The 22,201-nt window shown below is 37.6% G+C and overlaps 1 protein-coding gene across 1 annotated transcript; it reads left to right on the top strand.

Annotated features, from left to right (window-relative positions):
- The first annotated feature begins 165 nt into the window (after positions 1–165).
- LOC106159179 (uncharacterized) lies at positions 166–21,282 on the top strand. Its single transcript, XM_013535390.2, has 3 exons — positions 166–2,740; positions 17,366–17,603; positions 18,075–21,282. Exons 1-3 carry the CDS (start codon positions 362–364, stop codon positions 18,263–18,265), a joined length of 2,808 nt encoding a protein of 935 aa, XP_013390844.2. The 5' UTR covers positions 166–361; the 3' UTR covers positions 18,266–21,282.
- The last annotated feature ends 919 nt before the right edge of the window (positions 21,283–22,201 follow it).

The following is a 22,201-nucleotide window of genomic DNA, read 5'->3' as shown; positions in this document are numbered from 1 at the left end:
CTCCACCAACACGCAGTGACCAACACGTATTTTTTTTCCACCAGACATTTGAACCAATCATATCTCGCTTTACATATCATGATATATTTTGCTATTTAACCTGCAACTTATCCTTTAAGGAGATAAATTAAAATCAGTATAGCATGAATTTGCCTTATATTATCATAGGACGCTTATACTAAGCAAGAAATTGTTATTATTTGACACTTCTTTAACTTTCCAGTTCGATCCTATCCCAAGATTCCGTAGAACACCGGTTTGAAAGTGACGTCATGTACAAACTGTGACCACTTGTAGATTTCGGAACGGGGCAGAAAATATTTTGAAAAACTGAGAATAACGGGACCAAAAACAGCTTTAAATGCATGATACGATTGAAACTATGTCCTCAGTTCCAGAATGGAAACAGGCACTGATTGAAAAAAGGGATAAACATACCACGCAACAAATTAGTCACCGTGACGAGAGATCAACACAAAGTAATCGGCCCCACCACGAAGATAAAATGCTTGTCGGACTGCCTGCCTGGAAACGGGAAATCGTCGAAAAACGTCGACGACAAGCGAAATCGGAGACATATTCAGATAATGAGATAGACAGTGAGTTCAGCAGAAATGGGTCTGATCATTCCTCGCATCATTCACACAGCAGTGATCAAAGTGATACTGGGTCAGAAAAAAATGGAGGTCACTCAGCTGGAGCCACCACCCATAACAAGCACGACATCTGTGCTAATGACGATGTCAGGGAAAACGGATTTGACGAGGAGACTCACATAATTCCCGTGAAAAGTAATCCGTGGGTTGTGAAGGACCAGCAGGGTCGATCCAGGAGGAGAAGTCGGGAGTTGAGGATCGATGTAAGTTGTGAGGATGGGGTTACTGAGATAGAGTATGAAGGAGATGGCGAGGTGGAGAACAGTAGTCCTGCTGAGTCGGATCATGAGGAGCCCTATAGGCCTGGGTTTGTGAACAAACTGAGAGGGAAATTTGCCTCTTTACTTTCACCCACAGCAAATGCCTCCAAGCCTGTATGGAACACATCTAGTCTTGAGCGTGCACACTCACACGAGACAACACGCTTGCGTTCGAACAGTAACGAAATGTCACCACGTGATGTTGGTTTTAAACTGACAGCTAAGAATAAGGCCCAAAGTGTGGACAACCTGGCTGGTTCCAGGCATTTCAGTTCACCAGTGCACATAAGTCCAAAACGTCAGCAAAGTGCCCCTCAGCAGCGGGATACAGTCGATGGCCATCCTAAGCAAGATTCTGTCAGTTGCGATGATTTCGAGTCACCAGAGCGCGTACGTATTGGAAGTGGCACCTCAGCTGATGTGCCTCTTATTGTAAGCCCAATGTCCTCATACAGGGAGGACATTATCATTATAGAAGAACCCAGAGACAGAGAAATTATCCCAAATGGTGACGTGGAGCCTTATAGGATACGAAGCAGTAGCCGAGAGGTCATTGAAGAAGAGCTGCCTAAGCCTAACACCGTCCTTTCAGCACGGTCAATGTTTGAGGACCCAAGTGCCCCTCCACCAGGGAAGTCGTATAATGATACATTAAAAAAGCGCAGAGCACCACAGCCACCAGGGGGAAACAAGCCGAAGGGTGCTACTTCCACACAGGAAGGAGAGCAAGTTAAAGTCAAGCCAAGTTCACAAGTAAGTGCTAACAAACCACTGGACATGCCTTCAGGGAGACTAACCAATGGAAATAAAGCGCCCAGTACCAAGCGTCCTGCGCCTCAGCCTGACCAATCGGGTGTGAAAACTGCCAGAGCTTCCAAACAACCTGCGCCAAAACACCCAGCACTGTCTTCTGTTGGGTCTGCACCCTCAAGGACAGAGTTCATTCAACCATCAGCCGTGACCAAACCAGCTTCAACCAAACCTGTGGTGTCTGTGGCACCAGCACCAAGACCTGTTGTCTCAGTGGCACCAGCACCCAGGCCTGTCGTATCTGTGGCACCAGCTCCAAGAGCAAAGGTCAGTGAAGATGTTCCGAGTAAAATAGAAAAGGTGGCAGAGAAAGAAAAAACAGCAATTGTGAATCAACAACCAAAGGTTTCCAAGGAAAAGAGTAAGGCCATAGAGTCCACAGCATCAAGAGAACAGCATGGGTTCTCAAATCGTGTATCGGAGATAGTTGGCTCTAAAAAGCAACAGGGACCTACTTTTTCAAACCGCTTTTCTAATAACCGTTTCCTGACCCCAGACGAGCCTGAAAGTCGGGTAGAGCATACGGCAGACGGACGTGTCATCATCAGTGATAAAGCGCTGGAAAGGATCCGCAAAGCAGGAAAGTCCTGGTTTTTCTCTGCAGGGGACCCCAAAGTGGTGCCTGGTGGTGCCACACTGGTGCCAGTAGAGGCGAAAGCTAGGAAAGTCACGCCAAAACCTCTGGACTTGAAAAAGGTGGACGTTGTTCAGCCGCCAAGTAATCATTTTATTCCTGATAAATCCATATTCGATGCCCCATCAGACATAGACTATACTGTCCTCACAGGAACAGCAAAAGTTAGTGATGGTAGTAAAAACAATGGGTATCATTCACAAACTCAAGTGGTCAACAGTGTGCCTGTCACAAACATTGATGATGTTCCAAATACCCCAGAAAAATCAAGCACAGTGGATAAGCATGTTGCCACGGTGGTGAAGACAGTCAAGTACGAGTTTATTGGTGCCAATGTACAGTTAGAGAAATCCAATTTATCCACCAAGAAGGAGAAAAAGGTGAGTGGATTTTTGTGAATATATCTTATGTTATCACTAGACATTGGTTGGAACATGCACTCGTAAGCTACCATACATACATACATGAGCAAGCATGCATGTGCAAATGATTCTTGAAATAAAATATCACTTTGTATCAAGTATAACATACAAAAGCGGGCATATGTTTAATAGATAAGTGGCTGTGGTCTTGTAGAAAGTGGTTGGCAAGCTGACAAATGCCTTCTCTGCTCTGTCCTGCTATCAGAAACCAACAGCTACAATATGCATAGAAACTGAAGAAACTGATGCACATGATAGTTTCTCTGACAGACCCCCCCCCCCCCCCCCACACACACACACACACACACACACAAACACACCCCTTGGAGCATATTCTGAAACAAGTTTCAAAACTCCTGTGCAAACTATGTTCTAATACCTGTTTGGGACTATCATGAATGTGATTCAAACAAGGAAGTTGCGATAAAAAACTGGTAACGTTGTTTGCTCAAGTCTGAACCAGTCTGAATCACTTTTATTTACAAGCTTAAAACAGTAACTGAGATTTGTTGATAAAATCCATGATTTATTATCTGACCCCACCATGCTGACTGCACCAGCTCAAATAAATGATTTTGTTATCTAAGTCCATGTTTTTGTTTGTTTAAACAGGTACTTTGGCTCATAGTTCTGCTAAGGGTTAGGTCTAACAGCAAGAAAAAATGCTGTTTAGAAATATTTATTGGCATGGAAACTTAGCTGAGACAATGACTTTGTTGACATTGTAACATACTTTCCATTACAGCTGTTCTGCATACTTGCATTGACTGAGGCATGCCAGCAAAGATCATATACTGTAAAAGTAACTAGTAATAGAAAACAACTGCTGCATTGTATGAGATGCCATGATAAGGCATTATTTAAAGAGAGCATGATGTCGTTCATATGTAAGCTGGTTGATTTTCTCTCCTGAATTCTTTTGACAAATTGCTTTGCACAAGTGGATGATTCCACTGTGATCTTTGCTTAAAATGAATTTGCAGGGAATTCACATTGTGCAGAGATGTGAAATTGTGTTCGTATATATTTAGATCCAACTCACAGTTAAATCAAACATTGCTAATTATTTTGGAAAAAAGATGAAGTTTCAATGCATAAATAGTTTATCCCTCTCCTCTTTCAAAATTCCACGAAGTCTAAAGTAGACAAAAACCCATCTTCAAGATTCCTACTGGATGCATGAAGGCTGTAAATTATAGATTTGCACTATTGAGTCACTGCAGGTCATAGGAATAAACTGCCTAGGTGTCAACTGCATATTTTCTCTACATTCAGACTGTCTGGTGACTCGTCGGTAGTTTGTCTGAATGTCTGCAAAAATAGTAAAATTGCTTAATTTATTGCCAGTTTATGCTATTAAAGAAACTTAGGATGTCCATATTGGGTTATTTTAATGTCAGTTGAAGTTAAGTTTCATGTTTTAACAATATTCATTATAGTTGACGATTGTGTCAGCGAGAAGAATAGGTGAAAGATGTTGTGAAACTACAAGCACGTGCAAAACTTTCAAAAATGACTGCCTCCAGTCTGAATAGGAATTCATTTCTAGTGACATTTTAGTTTTGCAGCAGAGCTATAATAAATTATTTATTAAGGCGCAAGCACTTGTCTCGTGATGTTTAAAATTGATAAAAGTAGTCATGCCCATATGCTACAAAATTAAATGAAAGCTGTGAAGCCGACAACTAGGTATTAGTTTTAGTTTGAGAATATGTATGAGTTTTTTTCATTTTTACCTCCGCCAAGGAGGTTATGTTTTCACCCCTGTTTGTCTTGCATCAACATAACTCAAAAAGTTATGGGCCAGTTTTGATGAAATTTTTAGGAACTGTCAGAAGTGGGCCAAGGAACAGATGATTAGTTTTTAAAGGTGATCTGGATCAAAAATCAGTCAATTATCAAAATTTGCTGCCTTGGCAGAGGTCTAGGCTCTCGGAGTGCTTTTCTAGTTTATTATTATTTTTCTGTTTTGTTTTTTTACCAGTACTTTTTCATGAAAATTTGTGAGGCTTTCAGGGTGTTGTATACAGTTAATGCCCTTGTGACCAGTTACAGAACTTTGAACAGTCATGAGTTTTAATACAATATCCCATATCAGTACTTGGAACACTTGGGCAATAAGTTCTTAAGGTCCTAGAGTTCACATATTGTTGTTAGGACTACATAGAAGTATTGTGTGTTTATTATAGCACAAGGAACACTTTACAGTTACACTGGACAGCAAATGGTGTTGAACATATGACCAATAGAAAGAAAAAGGCTTGTCTCGTGAAAAAACAAATATATATATATATGTATGTTACTTTTCACTGGTTTTCAGTTTCCAAATTTCCACCTCCTGCTACAAGGTTACTTTGAATGCCACCTGCGTTGTTTTGATAACTTGACTGTTGCATACAAGTTTCAAATGTTTTGTTGGCTTTTTAAAACTTGTTCTATTTTGTGTTGATATGATTTCTATCAAAGGCTCTTTTCAGCATTGGACTGATAAATTGTGGTACTGCGCCTGTTTTGTTTACTTAATGTCTGAATTAAAGGTATTGTTTACTGTTACACAAGTTTACGCAGGCAACAAGGCCACAGCCAGACCAAAATATTATTTTTAAGTTATTAAAAATTTCTTTAAGTGGATGATTTTGTGAAATAGACTCCCATGTTTCTTTTCTTCCTATTGATGAATTCTTCTGCTCTAGAAAGCAGACAGATATACACAATATACTGTATATATGATACTAGTAGTCACCTATAATCAGCTGATCTTTACAAACACAGAATGCCTCAATTTTACTCTGGCAGCAATTTTTATCAGTGATGTTATATTCAAGTTCCAGTTTGTTATACATTCATGTTGAGCTATGAAAGAGAAAAAAAAACTTTAGAAAAATTATTTTAAATGTTACCTCAGGAAGAAGGTCAGCAGATAGGACATACAATCAAAGATGGTACATTTCTGCTATGTATGAAGTCCAAGGTTTGTGCATGGTTAAATAATTGATCAGGAAAGAGAAGCTCTTTGATTACAACATTTGCTTGGAGACACAAGTTCAATTGATAGATTACTTATTAATCAGTGATCTTTGTGAAGAGTATTGATCTGGTTCAATAATTGAACAAGTTATCCACAATAAGGGCCACTTTTAAGTGTTAGCCGGGGCCCAGTATCTGAGCACCATGTCCTAGCTCGTCACGGGAACATGGATGTCAGGTAGTGCTGGTTCTGGTATGTCCTAGCCCAGAGCTGTGATAATTAAGTAGTTCAAAACAGGGATTTGGTTCTGCCCAGAGCACTGGAAGTGTGAGACAGAGACGAATGCTCACACTCCATGACATTTAACTGCCTGAGGGTAACCAGCGAGGAAGAGTTTACAAGACCCTTGTTTTATAATAAATTAGAAATCAAATTAAAGGGTGGATGAAGGCAACTTGTTAATGGTTCATCGTCAAGGTGAGCCAGAGAGCCGTTACAGTAATGAATATATAGTATTTATGATTATGGTGGATACGTGCTCTGAAGTGAACATGAGGTACATTTACATTGACTGAAATTAAACTGGTTCTTTAACGTTTTATTCAATGTTAGCAACCAAACCACCACCTACTAAATAAGTGAAAGCTCACAGCCACACAGAAGCCACACAGATACGTTCCTTTCATTTACAAGTAAGGTGATTGTCTCATCTTTGATATCAGTCAAATCGATACTGTGCTTTAACTGTTTTTGCCAAAGTGAACAACTTTAGAAACCTGCTTCTGGGAGTTCACATTGAGGATAAGCGTACTAGTTAGTACTAGTACCCTGCTCACCACTATCCTCTGATCCTATCTGATAGTTTTTGCTCACCCTAGACAGGCAAACAAAAAAACCTTTTCTCCTGGTGTTACTACTCCCACTGCTGAGCAAGGCAAGGGGCCTGATTTCAACTAGGAAAAGTCAATCTTTTGAAGGAAAATTGCTTTATCTGCCTTTGTAACATGTGGTAAGAAGTCTTGCTGATTACTGTGATTAGTTCACTTTATTATGATTTAATAATGCTCACTACAGGAGGTACCATCAGGAAGCGTCTGTATTTGTTGAGTAGCTGGAGTAGTTAACTTGCAGTTGATTGATTAATTGTAGGCCACAAGGGGACAGATATCAATATTTACTAACGTTAAATACAAAGAAATTACTAGTACAGTTTTTTTTTCCTAGGCAGATAGATACTTTTGAAAAGTAACAGTTCAGAAGATTTACAAATTCTGGTGGACTGCACAATTGCTAATGTGGAAAAACAATTCAGTTTGTGACTGACATTGAATAAAGATACTACTCCCCCTTTCTGTTGTCTTCTGCTTTCGAGACTTTTCTTGTACTCTACACACATTTGCATGTGTGCCTGACTGTGCAAATAAAACATGTTTCTTGCAACTTGCATTTCTTGGGCAAGGAACTTGGAATCAATGCACCTTGTTGTGTCAGACAAGATGAATAGAACCACTCTCAAGATTGATCAATATATATATATATACATATATATAGATCTAGGACACAGAAAAGGGGTTCTGTGGTCCCATACAGGAGTGGACGCTGTCCCCCTGTGGACAGTAGACTGACCAGACTCATTGTGGACCACTGAAGAGTAGAAATACCTGAGCAAATGAATTGCTGTGACAAAAGACAGTCACAATACAGGTGTCATCTGGTTTGTTGATGGATGACCTGCCACTTGGCATCAGCAGGGCCACTAGGTAGACTGGTCTCTCTATAGATATATATATACTAGTACTAGAAGATTCCATATGGTGTATATACCCTAGACTCTTGGATTGGTCAACTTTTAGAGTTGAAAATCTATCATATTTATGTAGATATTTGGATGTTGTATCTGTGTCCCCCAGACCCCTTATCTGGAGCAATGTGCCTTTGGCGCTTGCATTTTTAAGATTTTTATTAAAGCATACATCACTGCACTTTGAGAAAGTGACAACTTAATACCCTAGCTATTACCCCCCCCCCCCCACACACACACACACACACACACCACCCCACCCCACCCACCAGGGCCTACCTAAATATAGTAAGTTCCTAAAACCAACATCAGGAAGCAACCTTGTGGAAAGCAGTTCTAGCCCCTGTAGTGTAATTACATGTTCTAGTAAGGACCTCTCCAAGAATAATGTATTGCTCGCTTGATGTGAAAAGGACCTTGGTATGGAAGCACAGTTGTATCCAGTTTTTACCTCTGACGACTGGTATTTAAAAAGGCTTTGATAGCTGGATGATGTTATTATGCCTTTATTGTAGTTTTCTTTCTGTTGGTTTTATCAGTGTCTGGTTGAAAAGTTGTCACCATTTGATTGAACCATAATGTAATACAATATCATATTATTCAAAATTTGTCTTTAAAATGTGTGATGCACCTTTTATGTGCAGTTTGGTTGGACAAAAAAAAAAGTAAAATAAAAAAATAAAAAGAGAAGAAAGCAATGACAGTCACATAGTAAACATATTTGTACTGTATTATGTGAATTATTCATCAAGAGATCTTAGTTTGACCTGGCATGCCCTATTCGACACCCAAGATGCTATTGAGAACTGCTGCTGAAAGTGTGAGCTATTGAAATTTGTTTGTTAGAATAATGACTGATGTCTGAGAGGGGGCGGGGCAATATGAGGGGGCGGGGCAGTGATGACTTATTACATGAGGATCTTGTGGCAGGTGTTACTAGTTAGCATACAATTTCTTATCAGTGACTGAAATCGAGTTTTATTTTGTCCATAAAATTATCACTCCTATAGAAAAGTAATTTTGCCAGTTTTTAATGGAGTTTATTTTTAATCGATATGGCTTGGATGCGTCAGCTTGCAGGGTTGAACTCCAAACAACACTCAAATCAAGATGAGTTCGTCGACTGTGACCAGTGCCTTATGCAGCATGCTTTTTTGAAAGGGAATTTAAGTTCAAGATGTGCCTGGTTGAACATCTTAATCAAACGCCTACGAAACTCTCTCCAACTTATTATTTGGCTGTATGCTACTTTTGGTAGTTTCTGTACCAGCTATATAAAGTTCCATGTTATGAATTGAATGCATACTAAACAGTAATTAACATCTTTTGATTATTTTAAGAAAAAAAAGGTCTATGTCAGGATGAATGGATACCACAGACAGAAGACCAACACGCACTCAGGTGATTGTCTCTGAGACAAGCTGTTATTAGGAGGGCGACCCCAGGGCGTGGCTCCATTATTTCACTGTTTGGTTTCCAAATTATATAATGATAATCTTTGTCATTATAGTGAAAAAATGCCTGTGGAAAAGTAGGTTTTCTAAACAAACATAGGTGCAGGTACAATGGACAGATTCTTTGTGGTAGCTAGAGTTGTTTTGGTCAGCATGTCCAAATGAAATTTTGTTTAGATGCCCAAGTTATGTAAAGGTATTCTGTTTTGTTGTCGCCTCAGTGTCATAGGCTCAAAACACTAACTCAGTGTTTCTAGCTGCACTCTCCGTAATAATGCCATTCCACATATTAAGTGATGAATAATACAGTTGTTTCTACATTGTGGTCAGCTCCTTGCTAAATGTTCAGTAATGTTTGTGGTCAAGCTTTGATAGATGATGGTCAGGCAGGCAACTGTTTGGCCATGGTCAGTGGCATGCTGAGAGATATAATATGTCAGCTTGGAGCATTTTGGGTTTGTTATATCAAGGTAGAAGATGTTAAAAAATGCAGAAATTGGGCAGATTTGCTGAAATTAAAAGCTAATAAAGCTTTACCTATGACAGAACTGAAAGAGAGAGCTGACGTTAGGAGACTATCTGTCGTTTAGTTGTATACCAGTAATATATATACCTTGAGCCTGAGGACTACGCAGTAATTAGGATCAAGTAGACCCGCCCATCTGACCAACAGCAAGCCTAATCACCTGTGCTATAACTCCCAATTAAACAGTTCAGATTGCTAATTGTGTGTTTACAATGTTCTTAACTCAGTTATATTTCCAAAGTTTTTAACCCTAATCGAAGGAAACATGAAAAAATCTTCTGCACCTGACTCGGAATATAAAAAGGCACAGCATGCATTGTCTTATTATGTAAAGTAGTACCAGTAGGTGACACACTTGTAGCTCTGAGACCAGCAATTATTGTCATGGAGGGGCAGAATGTATGTGCCATGTACTGTGACATGGTGTGATTAGGTGATCAGGCTCTTTGCACACTCTCAGCATTTGGTCGCACACCTTATTAAAGATGGTGGTTTTCTGTGCTCACACCAGCTCTGCTGTAACTAAAATCTTTTTTGTTGGACAAATTTAGCTAGCACTGTAGCCTTTAGTCAGCTACAATCACCACCACTGAAAGCAGACACATTTAAGTTTCAGGATCAAACTTCCTCAGAACTGTTTTTATATCCCAAAAATTATAATATTGCTATAATCTAAATTCCTTTTTAGAGGCAGTGCCCCTACCTTAGGCAGAAAAAAAAATTACAGTGTGTACAACCAAGAAGAAAGTACTTGTTTCACCTTTATTGGGAGGAATATGAAATCACTTGAACTCCCTTAATTTACACTTATTCCTACCTTCCATGCACCATGGCTTCTAGTGTTGCTGGCATGTCATTATGTTGTTTAATGTTGTATTATGTGTTCAGAAGAGTATTATGTCAGACATTCATTGTTGAGGGTTATTGTGAAATACTCTGGGGGTGATAAACTTTCATGTGGGATCTGTCTCTGAAAGCTTTTGCTCTTTTGGAGTCCGGCCTGAAGCGCGTGAAAGGTATTTCTCCCCCTAGCAACCCCAGGAATCATTTCATTCAGTTAATCTGATTACATTCAGCAGGAGTCCCCATGGCAATGGATCGATCTGTGTGGAATTATAGTTTTATTGAGAATCAATGGGTCCTATGAAAAAAAGGTGTCAGGGTTGTGCACGCCCAGGAATCTCAGTAGGAGGCCTCTTCAAGTGTTGTGAGACCAAATAGCAGTAATCAGCCAATAAAGATAAACCAAGCATTTGTGCCAGTTCTGTGTCCAATATTGGCTGCTGTTTTGTCTGAAAAATGTGATTATTTCTTTAATATATGAGATGCTTGAAGTTAAAAACACCATCAAATAATTTGGACTAAGAGGGTTGGATTATAATCACTTCATCAAGAAATGGGCTTATTATGCATGCCACATAGCTTGATGTGCTGATTGCATTTCATTATTTTATTGAGTTGATTAGCTTTTTTTGGGTGCAATAAATTGGTTGTGGTGGTGATGGTGAGAGAGACAGGAAGGGGGGGGGGGGGACGGTGAGAGAAGTGACACAGTTATATTGTTACAAGTACCTGCACACTTATTATAATGCTAGTGTGCGGCTGTGAGATCCCAAAGAGTCTTCTACACATGGGTAGTGGAGGTCACATACCTGAAGTTCTCAGGGTCAGTGAAGATGTTGACAGTGCTGTTGTGTTGCAGCAGGGAAAGCCAAAGGACAGGGGTTTGATTACATAGATAAGAGAAGGCTTAACACACGCCAGCATTCCTCTCTCATTGTCACTGATCACACGCAATGTAAAGTTTGTTTGTTGGCTGTTCACATAGACCTGGTTATATGGGGCAAGGACATGGGCGTTCCTTTTTTTTATTCATAAAAAATGTTATTATATGTTGGGTTTAGATTGAAAAATATATTATTATGGTGTGTCCAGGAAGGGGGATGGAGAGAGAAAAAGAGAGAGACAGAAAAAGAAATAACGGGCAGGGAAAATTTATCTGTGATACATGAATTATAAGGACTGACAACTTCTAGTCGAAGTGGCTGACACTATCTTTGTCGTTTTTCCTGTAATCGCAACCACACATTTCATTTTGGAGTGATTGCCATTTGAGATAACAGCATTGGGTTTGGGAAGGGATTGGTCATCGAAAACTACACTTCCTGTTACTGTAACAGCTTTTAAAAGTGTATATACACATCATATTTGAAAATAAAACAAGTCTGGGGTTATTTTTGACCTTCTTAGCCCATTGTTTTGATCAGGTTGTTGTCCTTGTAGACTTCTTATATTTTCGTGCAGGTGTGTATTTTGGGTGGGAGGGGAACATCTGTATAGTAGGTACAAAGGTGGGCGACTGCTGGGCTGGACACTGGATGATATCTCCACTGGTGACAGCATAAAATAAACTATAAAATTTAATTTATTTATATTTTTTCTTTTTTTTTTTTCTTTTCACACATGTTACATGGAATGATGATAAACTTACACAGAAGTCTGTATAGTTTACACTTAGAAGATACAGGCCTATATCGGTGACTGATATAGTGCCACTGGTAGGTTCCTTTTATAAAAAGCCAAACAGAGGTCCTTTATCTAAAACTCGAACATCTCAGGTGCCTGTTAAGAAATTCATACTGAGATAGAGGGATCGCATTCTTCAAACCCTTGACTGTATATATATATCACATAAAAAGAACAGTCTTGTCAAAGGTTGACATACACACCAGTTCGCATTGAACATTATACTTCCTCTAAGATGAGTAAGGCATTTGGGCAGAGACGATGACGATGACGTTCATTACAATGTCTGGTATTGCTGCTATTTGGTTAACAATATGGGGCAGTGCCGCAGTAGCAATTACAGTGATTTAGGCTAGAATGACTTCAGACATGCTAACATGGAAAATAGGCCATCTTTCTTGGTACAACTCTTCCATTTATGTACTGTATGTGGACTGTCTGATTGAGATTGGCTTATCACAGGTAACAATGTACAATCTCTTTTCTCTGAAGTCCATTCCTTGCAGTGCCTAGCTCTGCACATACTGTTTACACATAAACACATATATAAAGTACACTGCCCTGGGATAGCACTCACACTCGCCAATTGAACCAAATGCTAAAACTGACTTAAAATTGGCCTAAACAAAATAGGGTTGATTTGACTTGTTTTTGTCAAATTTAAACCATTTGGAGAAAACAGTGATAAAAAAAGTAACGATTTGGTAAAGGGGATAGAATTGCTAGTGCTACCCTAGCTCTGTATATACATGTAACTAGCTTACTAGTACATTACTTCATCAGACCATCAAAGGAGAAGGGTAATATACAGGGAGGGGGCAATCTGTCTCAGTGTAAACACACACCTACAAATTAACCATATTGGACTTGAGCAGTTACTATTATATATGGCCTTGTTGGATCCCCAATCAGTTATGAACAGCAATATATCCATGATGAAGTACTCGTGGCCATGATGGTTTTACTGCTGATAACGTCCTCTCCACCCCTCTTATAAATGATGAATGCCACTGAGGATCTGCTGATAAGCCTTATTTTTATCACGTTTAAATAAGTTTTCCATTTTGTGTAAAATCTTGTGTAAGCCCTGTGCAAATCTTCATTTATTCATATCTTGTGAAAAAGAAAAGGGAACTAGTTTAGCCCCAGTTCTACAATCTAGCACTAGTCAGGAAGAATAGAGTGATTGAATAAATGCGATACAGATGTTATGGAAGGGAAAATTGCTGTCTGATAGGACAAATATGGATTCATCAGAATGTTATTAGTACTAGTTTGTCGTAATTAGGGCATGGGACAATAATATATCAGAATTAACTTGCAACAAGCTAAACTATAATAGCTTACATACCCAGAAAGATTTTGTAAGAAATAAAAAAAAAGAGTCACAGGTGGAGGAGGGGGGGGGGGGGGGTAATGCTTATATGAAGTCTTAATGGGCCCAGTCCTCTTGAGTGTGATTGAAGTACGGAGGCTGTTTGTAAGTAATGCGTTTTTGGTATGCTATGGTCTAGTTCATGGGTAATTAAGACGGTGCTTTTATGATGAGACAACAGATTATAGTTGTATGCTGTGTGCACATCAGAATTAATGTAACTCAGAAACAGGCAGAAATATGTCATTTGACATCTGAAGATAATATGATTGAATCAGTCCCTATGTGCTTTTATTTATTTATTTATTTTAAAGACATGTTAACATGTGTTTAATATTGTGAATGTGTTGTTGTTATCATTTGTAACATGTTTAATTTCAAGCAATAAAAAGTGCCCTAAAGATTTGCTTACAAAATCACTGAGCATGTTTTTTACACACAGAATGTATTGACCCTTGTTTATTTATTTAAGTGGAGGTTCATGCAAATGTAAATCTACCTTCCTCTTTTTGAATAATTTTTTTTCCTCAAGAAATAATTAATGCATGAGATCTAGTGTGGGGTCTCTTTAATTCTGACTTCTACAGTGAGGTAATTACTTAGTTTGTTGTGACAGATGTTCAGTTCTTTTAAAGAGAATGCCAGTATGATTATAATTAATTTTTATATTGATAGGAGGTGTTGAATATAATCAGTATTTATGATAATGTCTATGCTGAGTTTTGGCATACATACAAATAATATCACTGCCAACACCGCTGAATATGATTGACCTTATTGCTTGCTAATACTGTTTGTTTTACAATTATAATTGATATGTTATATGGCTCGTTTACCACACCTTGGGTTCATTGATAAAATCCTGTATAGTATTTCAGTTTATATATACTCAGATCTTATAGTTAAATTGATTTATTTCTGTGACAATGCCGAATATATACAAATATAATACAATAATGTGAATATATAAGTAACGGCCCAGCCCTATGGGCTTACAGAGTCACCGGTTACCAAACATTAGTTATATAGAAGCTTCTTTCTGACCTGAAAGCAGTTAATGAGAAACCCCGCTGTGCTTCTATGAAAATCTGTAAAAAGCACTTGAGGTCTCTCTTTAACCACTTCCAGGTCATGAAAGATAAGATCACCCACTTTTACTTTTTCAAACCATTTTTTTCTTAAATCTTTATAAATTGGACAATCAAATAAGATTATAAGATTTTTATGTGAGAGAGAGAGAGGGATCATAAGACTGAAATGCAGACTGTTTTTTCCAAGGATGACATTGCTATAGATATGTCACCATCATTCCAGAGAGACAGTTGACATTGTAGTAGAGGGCAGTTTTTTATGGAATCATTACTAGTACACATACCTGTTGTTGTGTTGTTATAAAAGGTGAAGAGTTTCTTATGCAGCTGGTCGGTTATAGTGCTTATAACCGACCAGCTGCCGACCAGCTCCAATTCACGCAAATACTAGTAGTGACTGTGGTCAATTTTAGCAAAATGGTACCCCCCCCCCCCCCCCCATCCTTATATCCTTGATTTGATTCAACAGGTTGATTTGGCCGAAATGATCCAGCTTTAATAGATGTTAGAGAGTGCTTAAAACCCGATAAATATGACTGGACTACAATGAGAGGGAGGGCACACTTCCACAACACGTGTCCGCTGACTCAGGTGTGAAGTAATTGATAGCTGCGCATTCACTTCTGGTATCAAATCTCAAATCTCATCAGTTTATTAGACCTGTTTTCAGGTCTTCGTCACGGAGATGCATATATATGCAGATACAGCAGTTGAAAATGGAAATCTTGAGTAGTGGGTGACTATCATGAATCCTCAGGAAAATTAGGTTGTGCAAAAAGTGGGCATAATTGAACAGTAAAAGAATGACGTACATAGATGTGAGAGCATGTTGAATATACACAATAGGTTACATTTCTTCTTTTCATCATGTTAGTCATATACATAATGGTTTTGACACTGTTAAGGACCTTAAGTGTATTAAATTTGAAATAATGTGGTTTTTCTTCTTGATGAGAAAAGGTGCGTGCTTTTCCCCCGATTTCCATATGAAAAACCTGTCTTATTGTTATGAACTCCTCGCTGTTTGAATCTAGCAATTTAACAGAGACGTGTGATGCATGTAATATCCTCAAACAATGCTATTGACAGACTTAATTAAACTCGAGGTCTTTTTCAGTTTGTCATTTATCTTGGCAATAACACTGATTACTTAAGATGAAAAAAGTAACAGATTTAATGCTGTATTCACACTGGTAGCCAGCATTTTCATGATATTGTTTGCACTAATATATCAGTCTTGTAGCTCACAAAAAAAAAAAAAAAAAGCTTACGTAAATGTCTTAATATTGTGAACTGTAATGGTAATATTTCACTGGAAATTAGATATTGGATGTGATCAAGCTACCAGAATGTTAATTTTGAAATCGTCATTATGTTATGTGACAAAACATATTATGAGACCTTGATAAGCGTGACCAGGGTAAGAGTTATGTGGAGAGGAAAGTGGCTTATGGCTGAATCATCAGCACATTTGTGATGAATGTGTCTGGGGTTCTTGCTGATGTAAGAGGCTAGGGACGTTTTACAGTTTTGTGGTTTTAGTTTTTTTATCAGTATTGCAACATGAAATCATTGTTTAGACAAAATGGATTTCAAAAAAAAAAAAAAAAAAAAAAAATAGTGTGACACATTTCTGTGTACATCCTAAATTAATGATGATTGCTTGATGTGAGTCAACTAGTGCTTCTTTTGCCACACTGGGTAAATTACTAGACCACTAGTTTTGTGCATGAAATATTCACCAGCAGAAATGTTGCTACAAGGTTAAATATTGTTTTAAAGGTTATTTATTTCCTGCGATTCATCCAGTAGATCATGCGTGAAATGTTGGAGGCAGTGGAAAAAGGGTAGAAGACGACTGTCTTTCAGTCTGTCAGCCTGCCTGTAGGATGTTAGTCATGGAGGTTGCATGACCACTTCAGTATTAATGCCAGCTATGCTTGCCTTGATTGAGATAGGTAAACACGGTGCAGGTTGAAAATAAATGGCCTTGATATTTGTGATAATGTGTTGTTTTAAGTAAATAAATTTATCTTTTAAAAATGAAGGGAATATTGTTGTGGAAGTGGGATCATTGATAAATTACCCTACCTTAATTAAAATATTACAGACTATTTAGTAAGAAGAATTTTTTATTATTTTTTTTTATTAATTTTTTTTAATGGAACTATAAACCTTTAAGCAGCTTTCATTCAGAGCATACCAAAACCATTCACAGTTTTAGGTTGCACTAGTGGGGAGAGAGTGCTGGCGGCAATAACTTGACATATCTAGATTCTTACAGGTTGTAATTACACCTATTTATTGGGGTTATCACGCTGGATGGATATTAAGTTTATGTGAGTCACCTGTCTTGGTAGGTGATGTATAAGTATAAATGTGATTAAAAATGTACCCGGAATAATTTTTCATGTGTTTAGGGAATTAGAAAGCTGGATCTTTTAGTTGCTCTCCCAACAGGTATATGATGTCTACAAAGAATATCTCCGCATTTCAGTTAAAAATAAAACTTAACCCCTCCCCCCCTTTCATGTTGAGCCAAATGAAGCTTTTGAGTCAGAATGATGAAGATTCTTTGTAGTTTGTTTAGATATAAATATTCAGCATTGCAACTTCCTCAGTACAAGCTGAATTATTACTTTGGCATATGACAAGTAACAATTAATGTATAACAGTAGATCAACATTGGTTTGTGTAGGTCCATCATTAATTATTTTCATGGATCATTCTCTTCAAATAAACAGATTGTTTTTTATCCACTATTTAATTTACTGCACGTAAATGAAGTATTTACATTATGCCATGTTGTGCATTAATATTAAAACCATTGATGTCATTCCAGCTGGCGGTCAGTTTCAGCAATGACCAGCTGGCCAGCATACATGAGTACCCCTCTGAAGACTGCATGCTGAACATGCTCCGTTCCCAAGGCGTCAAACTAGACGTGGACGATATCCAAGACAGCCCTGACATGGACAATGATGAGGACGAGGAAGATGTGCTCACTATGAGCATTGATAACAACAGTAACAAGAGCAGTAACAGTAGTTTGTCATCTCTGCAAGGCCTTGGGAGTGGGGGTAGGTTTCACTTTTGACACGCTGATTCTTGAATCTTGAAAGTGCAACATTCCATCTGAATCTGAATGTAGAAACTGTCCTTGAGAACTGTTTGAGAAAGCTTGATAGTTCAGAACAATTCTGGCAAACATTTGAAGATATATTTTTCATATTCCAGCCCCCCTTTCTCTGAAAAAGTCACAAGATCTCTATAGAGATAAATATTTTCTGTTGTCTGAAATGTTGAAGTGTTTTTAAGATAGACGTGCTTGTTAAAATTCTTGCCCAAATTTTATTACTTAATCAAAAAGTGATACTTTCATCCTTTTTACTTTGTTGGATAAGCTTTGGTTCTCTTAACTAAGCTTGTTTTTCATCATTTGTTTCACCCCTATTGTTTTAATTATATCTTGATGATACAAAGTGATTTATAAAATTTGAAAAGTTTGATTTTCTAAAGCAGTGCCTTTTTTCTTGATCGTTTTCTCCCAGGTTCTGGTCTGTCTAGCTACAAGGGCCGTTTTCAGATGGATTACCAGTTTGGTATGAACATGTACCAGGAGGAACCAGTGGCTCCACCTAAACAAGAGGAGCCACAACCAGACCCCGAAGATCTCTCAGTCAAACCTGCTGATGATGACTTTGCCTGGTCAGAATCTGCAACATCAGATCTTCTATTCTGATTTACTTATATGAGTTGTTTTCTACACTGGAGCTATGATCAAACTGCAGTTGGGGTTGATTGTATGGTAATAATGCAGCAAAGAACCAAAATGTTGAATAATCAGTGAACATGAGTAAGGGGAACATCATTAATCACAGTTACATGTGTTATGAACATTGTTTCTTGAAATTGCCCTTGCTATAAAAGAGACTGCTGCAGTATTTCATTCCAGCGCATGGTCAGACATATACCAAGAACAGCATTCGTTTACTTTGTTGCATTTGCACAAAAAAAGAATATTGAACACCTTGGCTACTGTGATACATAACCCAAGGTGGCGTGCATCCAAGACGGGCTCAACATGAAGTCTGAGAATGAAAAATGAGCATATTTGATAACTGATTAGTTCAAAGAAATATTGATGCTAAAACAACACCAGTCCTGCCTCCAAGGATCAATGCCAGACGGATTCCTTGATAGCAGAACCGTGGGTGGAATCCATGACGAAGTGTATATAGTTGATTACATATACTTGAAAACAAGTGGAAGGTTATCTATTATTTATATATGTATAGTTCACTTACAAATGGACCCGGATCACTGACAGTATGCATGGATGGTGCTGTGAAAATGTGTGGTGTTTCTACAAAAATTGCACAATCTGTGAAGCATGAAGCCCTCAGCCAATATGGGATGACATTTGGGAAGTATAGAATATAAGACAAAAGTTCCAAGTCTTTCAAACATTCTGTGCCTGTGTTTGGTGAATGCCTTTACATGGTTGAAATAACAGTAGAAGTTAGCTAAATAAAGAGGGATGTTTATAGTTGAAAAGGATATGTATCATTATTATAGAAATGCTGCCTTTCCCAAATAGCAAATGCCTGTTAGTCTAAAAAAAAAATCATAACCTCCATGTTAATAGAATACTGCTAGTATTAAATGTAACAAGTGTTTGTACTGCTGAATCCCTCATTAGGAATGTACAGAATAATCCAGGTTAACAAGTCTATCAAAAATATCTCTAGCTAATGAGCCAAGTATGTCTCATTTTGTAGCAAAAACTTTCTGTTAAACTTGTCTTAGGTATCAGAAGGGTGGTAAGGCTTTATCTATTTGTTTTGTACATGTCCCAATTATTTGTTAGCAAACTATGTAACTATGTGGTTATAAATGAAAGAAAAGTCAGCTAATGTTGATATGTATGCTTAATCATATTATTGTTAAATTTTAATGCAATTATTTGAATTACATTACACTGAAAGCACGATCACACGAGAACTTGTGTAGAAAAAAAATTCTGAAAATCTCAGGGTTGGGTATTAATGTCACTCATTCCTAGTAGTGCTGTGTGTAGAGTATGGAGACAAAACATGTGCAAAACGTGTTGAGTAAACTGTAAATGTAGATCAACAAGCCAAAAGTATTTAATTTTAAGGGGTGGAAAATGATGGTTGAACTATTGATAGAACCTCCCCCTTCTTCCATCCTTTCTTGAGTGGTCTAGGGACTGATAAATAACCCAAGATTAAAGGGGTCATCCTTTAGTTCTTTCCATCTCAATATGAGTATTTAGTGTATGATGACTATTAGTATAAAGCTATCGTATATTATATAAATGATTTAATACTGAACTAATTCTTATTAATTTATTTGGCAGATATTTTAAGCCAGTGTATTCCATATAGCAAATTAAGTGATTGCCCATTCCGTTATATATGTATTTAAAGATTATCGTTAATGCATTTTAAAGTGTTAATAATGCCTACAGTTTGTAATGATGTGCGAAAGGGACCAATTGTTGAGTGCAGTATAAATAAATACATTGTTTAGTGCAACACGTAGAGTCCATTAGTTGTCACATCCAGAAAACGGTATGATAGGTGGCACTAGTTTTCATGAAGGGACCATAGATTATTATGTGAGAGTGCTGCCAATAATTGGGGCCTAGAATATGTTGAACTTTATAGTACATAGGCATGAAGTTTGTTTTGGATCCACACCATATTTATGGAAAGAAAGCTGAATTTTTAGCCTGTGTAAAATATAATGAGTAAAAAAATGTTTAGTTAAATTAGTTTTTGGAATAATTCACAATGCTAGATATTTAATATTACAGAGTTGTTTTGAAGTAGATACTAGCATAAGTATAAATAGGGTTATTTCGATTTTTGTTGTTGTTCTTGGGACTTGGGTTCTTCCATTTTTATTTCCCCAAAATGTTTTAAGGTTAAATATATATTTTTGTAATTAAAATTCTGCTTGATATGACCCCAAGTGGAATATTAAAAGCAAGGTCAGTGTCAGTCAAATCTTACTTTTAAGAAAGAAACTGCTCTTTAAAATGTCTTTATTTCCATGGCGTTCCCAAAATTGTAACAACAACCAAAAGAGACTTGTAAGTGTGCCCAAAACGGTCAATTTTATGCACCTTAATTAAGATACCTTGTTATTTTATCAATTGTCTCATAACCGTTATTTTATATAGCAGAATTTAAGGGTATGGCAGTAAGGCCCAGTGCTTAAAGAATGGGTGCATCGTTTGCGAGTATCTGAGAATGTTTGTCTTTCCATAAACTGGATTTGTTTAGAATAACGGGATTTGTTGCCTGTTTATGGTGACCATGCAATGAGCATTGTGATCCTCAATATCTCTATTTTGAGCTGACGATTTTGTTAAATTTGTTGTATGATTGTGGGTATGGAAGCTTGTCTTGTAGCCACTAGCGCGTGGGCTGCTGACTCTATAGTAACCACCAGCATGTGGTGACATCTATTGTGCATTTATTCACATTGCAGTCTTTGTTTTAATCCACCACTCGTGATAGTAATAAAAAAAGGCCCGATTTGTAATATTAGTAGATGCTTACGGTAAAATTGCTGTCAAAGTGCTATTTGGTTTGGTCGATTGATTATGGATTGCTATGCTCTTTACAATATGTTGCTTTATGTTATCTGTTTTATGGAACTTGATTCGTTTGAATGCTTGGCGCAAGTGAAATCTAAAAATAAAATAAATTTATGAAAAAAAATGTTTGTTTTTTTTCCTTAACAAATGAAAGGTCGTCGTGTGACGCTTTAAAACAGTCAATCTAATTGTTTATACACATTTGCCGAGACAGCGCTTTCCACTTCGTAAGTGCCAAATGGTATATTTATACAAAACATATTTAGTAGACTTTTTTTTCCGAGTAGGCTGTAGCGAAAAGGCATGTTAGAAATTCAACGTGGTCTATCTTACCTAGTTGTCACTGGATGCGTTTCTTTTAATTTTTTATTAAAATTTTTGTGCCATACCATTGTCGATGTCTTGTTTTAATTTGTTGATAATACAAAACATGAAAAATTTAATTTGCACAACTTCGTTATTTTCTTATTGATTTATTCTACTTTTTTTAGTAAATCGCTTTCCCGACGTCGTATTAGTCAGTGATGTGTTTCGTTCAAATTGGTCAATTCCCTTGGTTGTTCTTAACTTGATTTCTAAATGTAGCCAGTTGGTAGTACGAGATAATGTGGACAAAAGTTTTACTGTTGGTCAAGACCCAACTTCAATGCCTTGGCGCAACGCTAGTTCTCGGCCACTGGCGACACCTAGTGACGTCAGTACATGATGAGGAAAAAGACTATTTTGCGCAGCTAAGTTGTACAATAAATAAATTATGCAGGCCGAGTTCTATGGGTGATTTTGTGACGAACTCTACAACATTACACGATAGAAATTAAAATGACAGCAAATATTCTACTGTTATTGAAAGGAAAAAAGGTAGCACGTGCTGTCAAAAGGGCAGTAGTAGATCTACACATGTACAAAACTCTTCCAATAAAACATAAATGTACAGGGTTTTATACCCACCGATCCACGTAAACAGATACTTGGATAGTGGAAATTTGTGTAAAAGTAAAAAAAATTACAAAATGGGGCATCCTTGCATACGAAATTAATCAATCCAGG

Source organism: Lingula anatina, chromosome 3 (assembly GCF_051362555.1).
Source record: "Lingula anatina isolate TDL-2025a chromosome 3, LinAna3.0, whole genome shotgun sequence".
In the NCBI taxonomy this organism is placed as follows: Eukaryota; Metazoa; Brachiopoda; class Lingulata; order Lingulida; family Lingulidae; genus Lingula; species Lingula anatina.
Note: the sequence above shows the minus strand (reverse complement) of the source record. Positions and strands in the feature narration are given on the sequence as shown.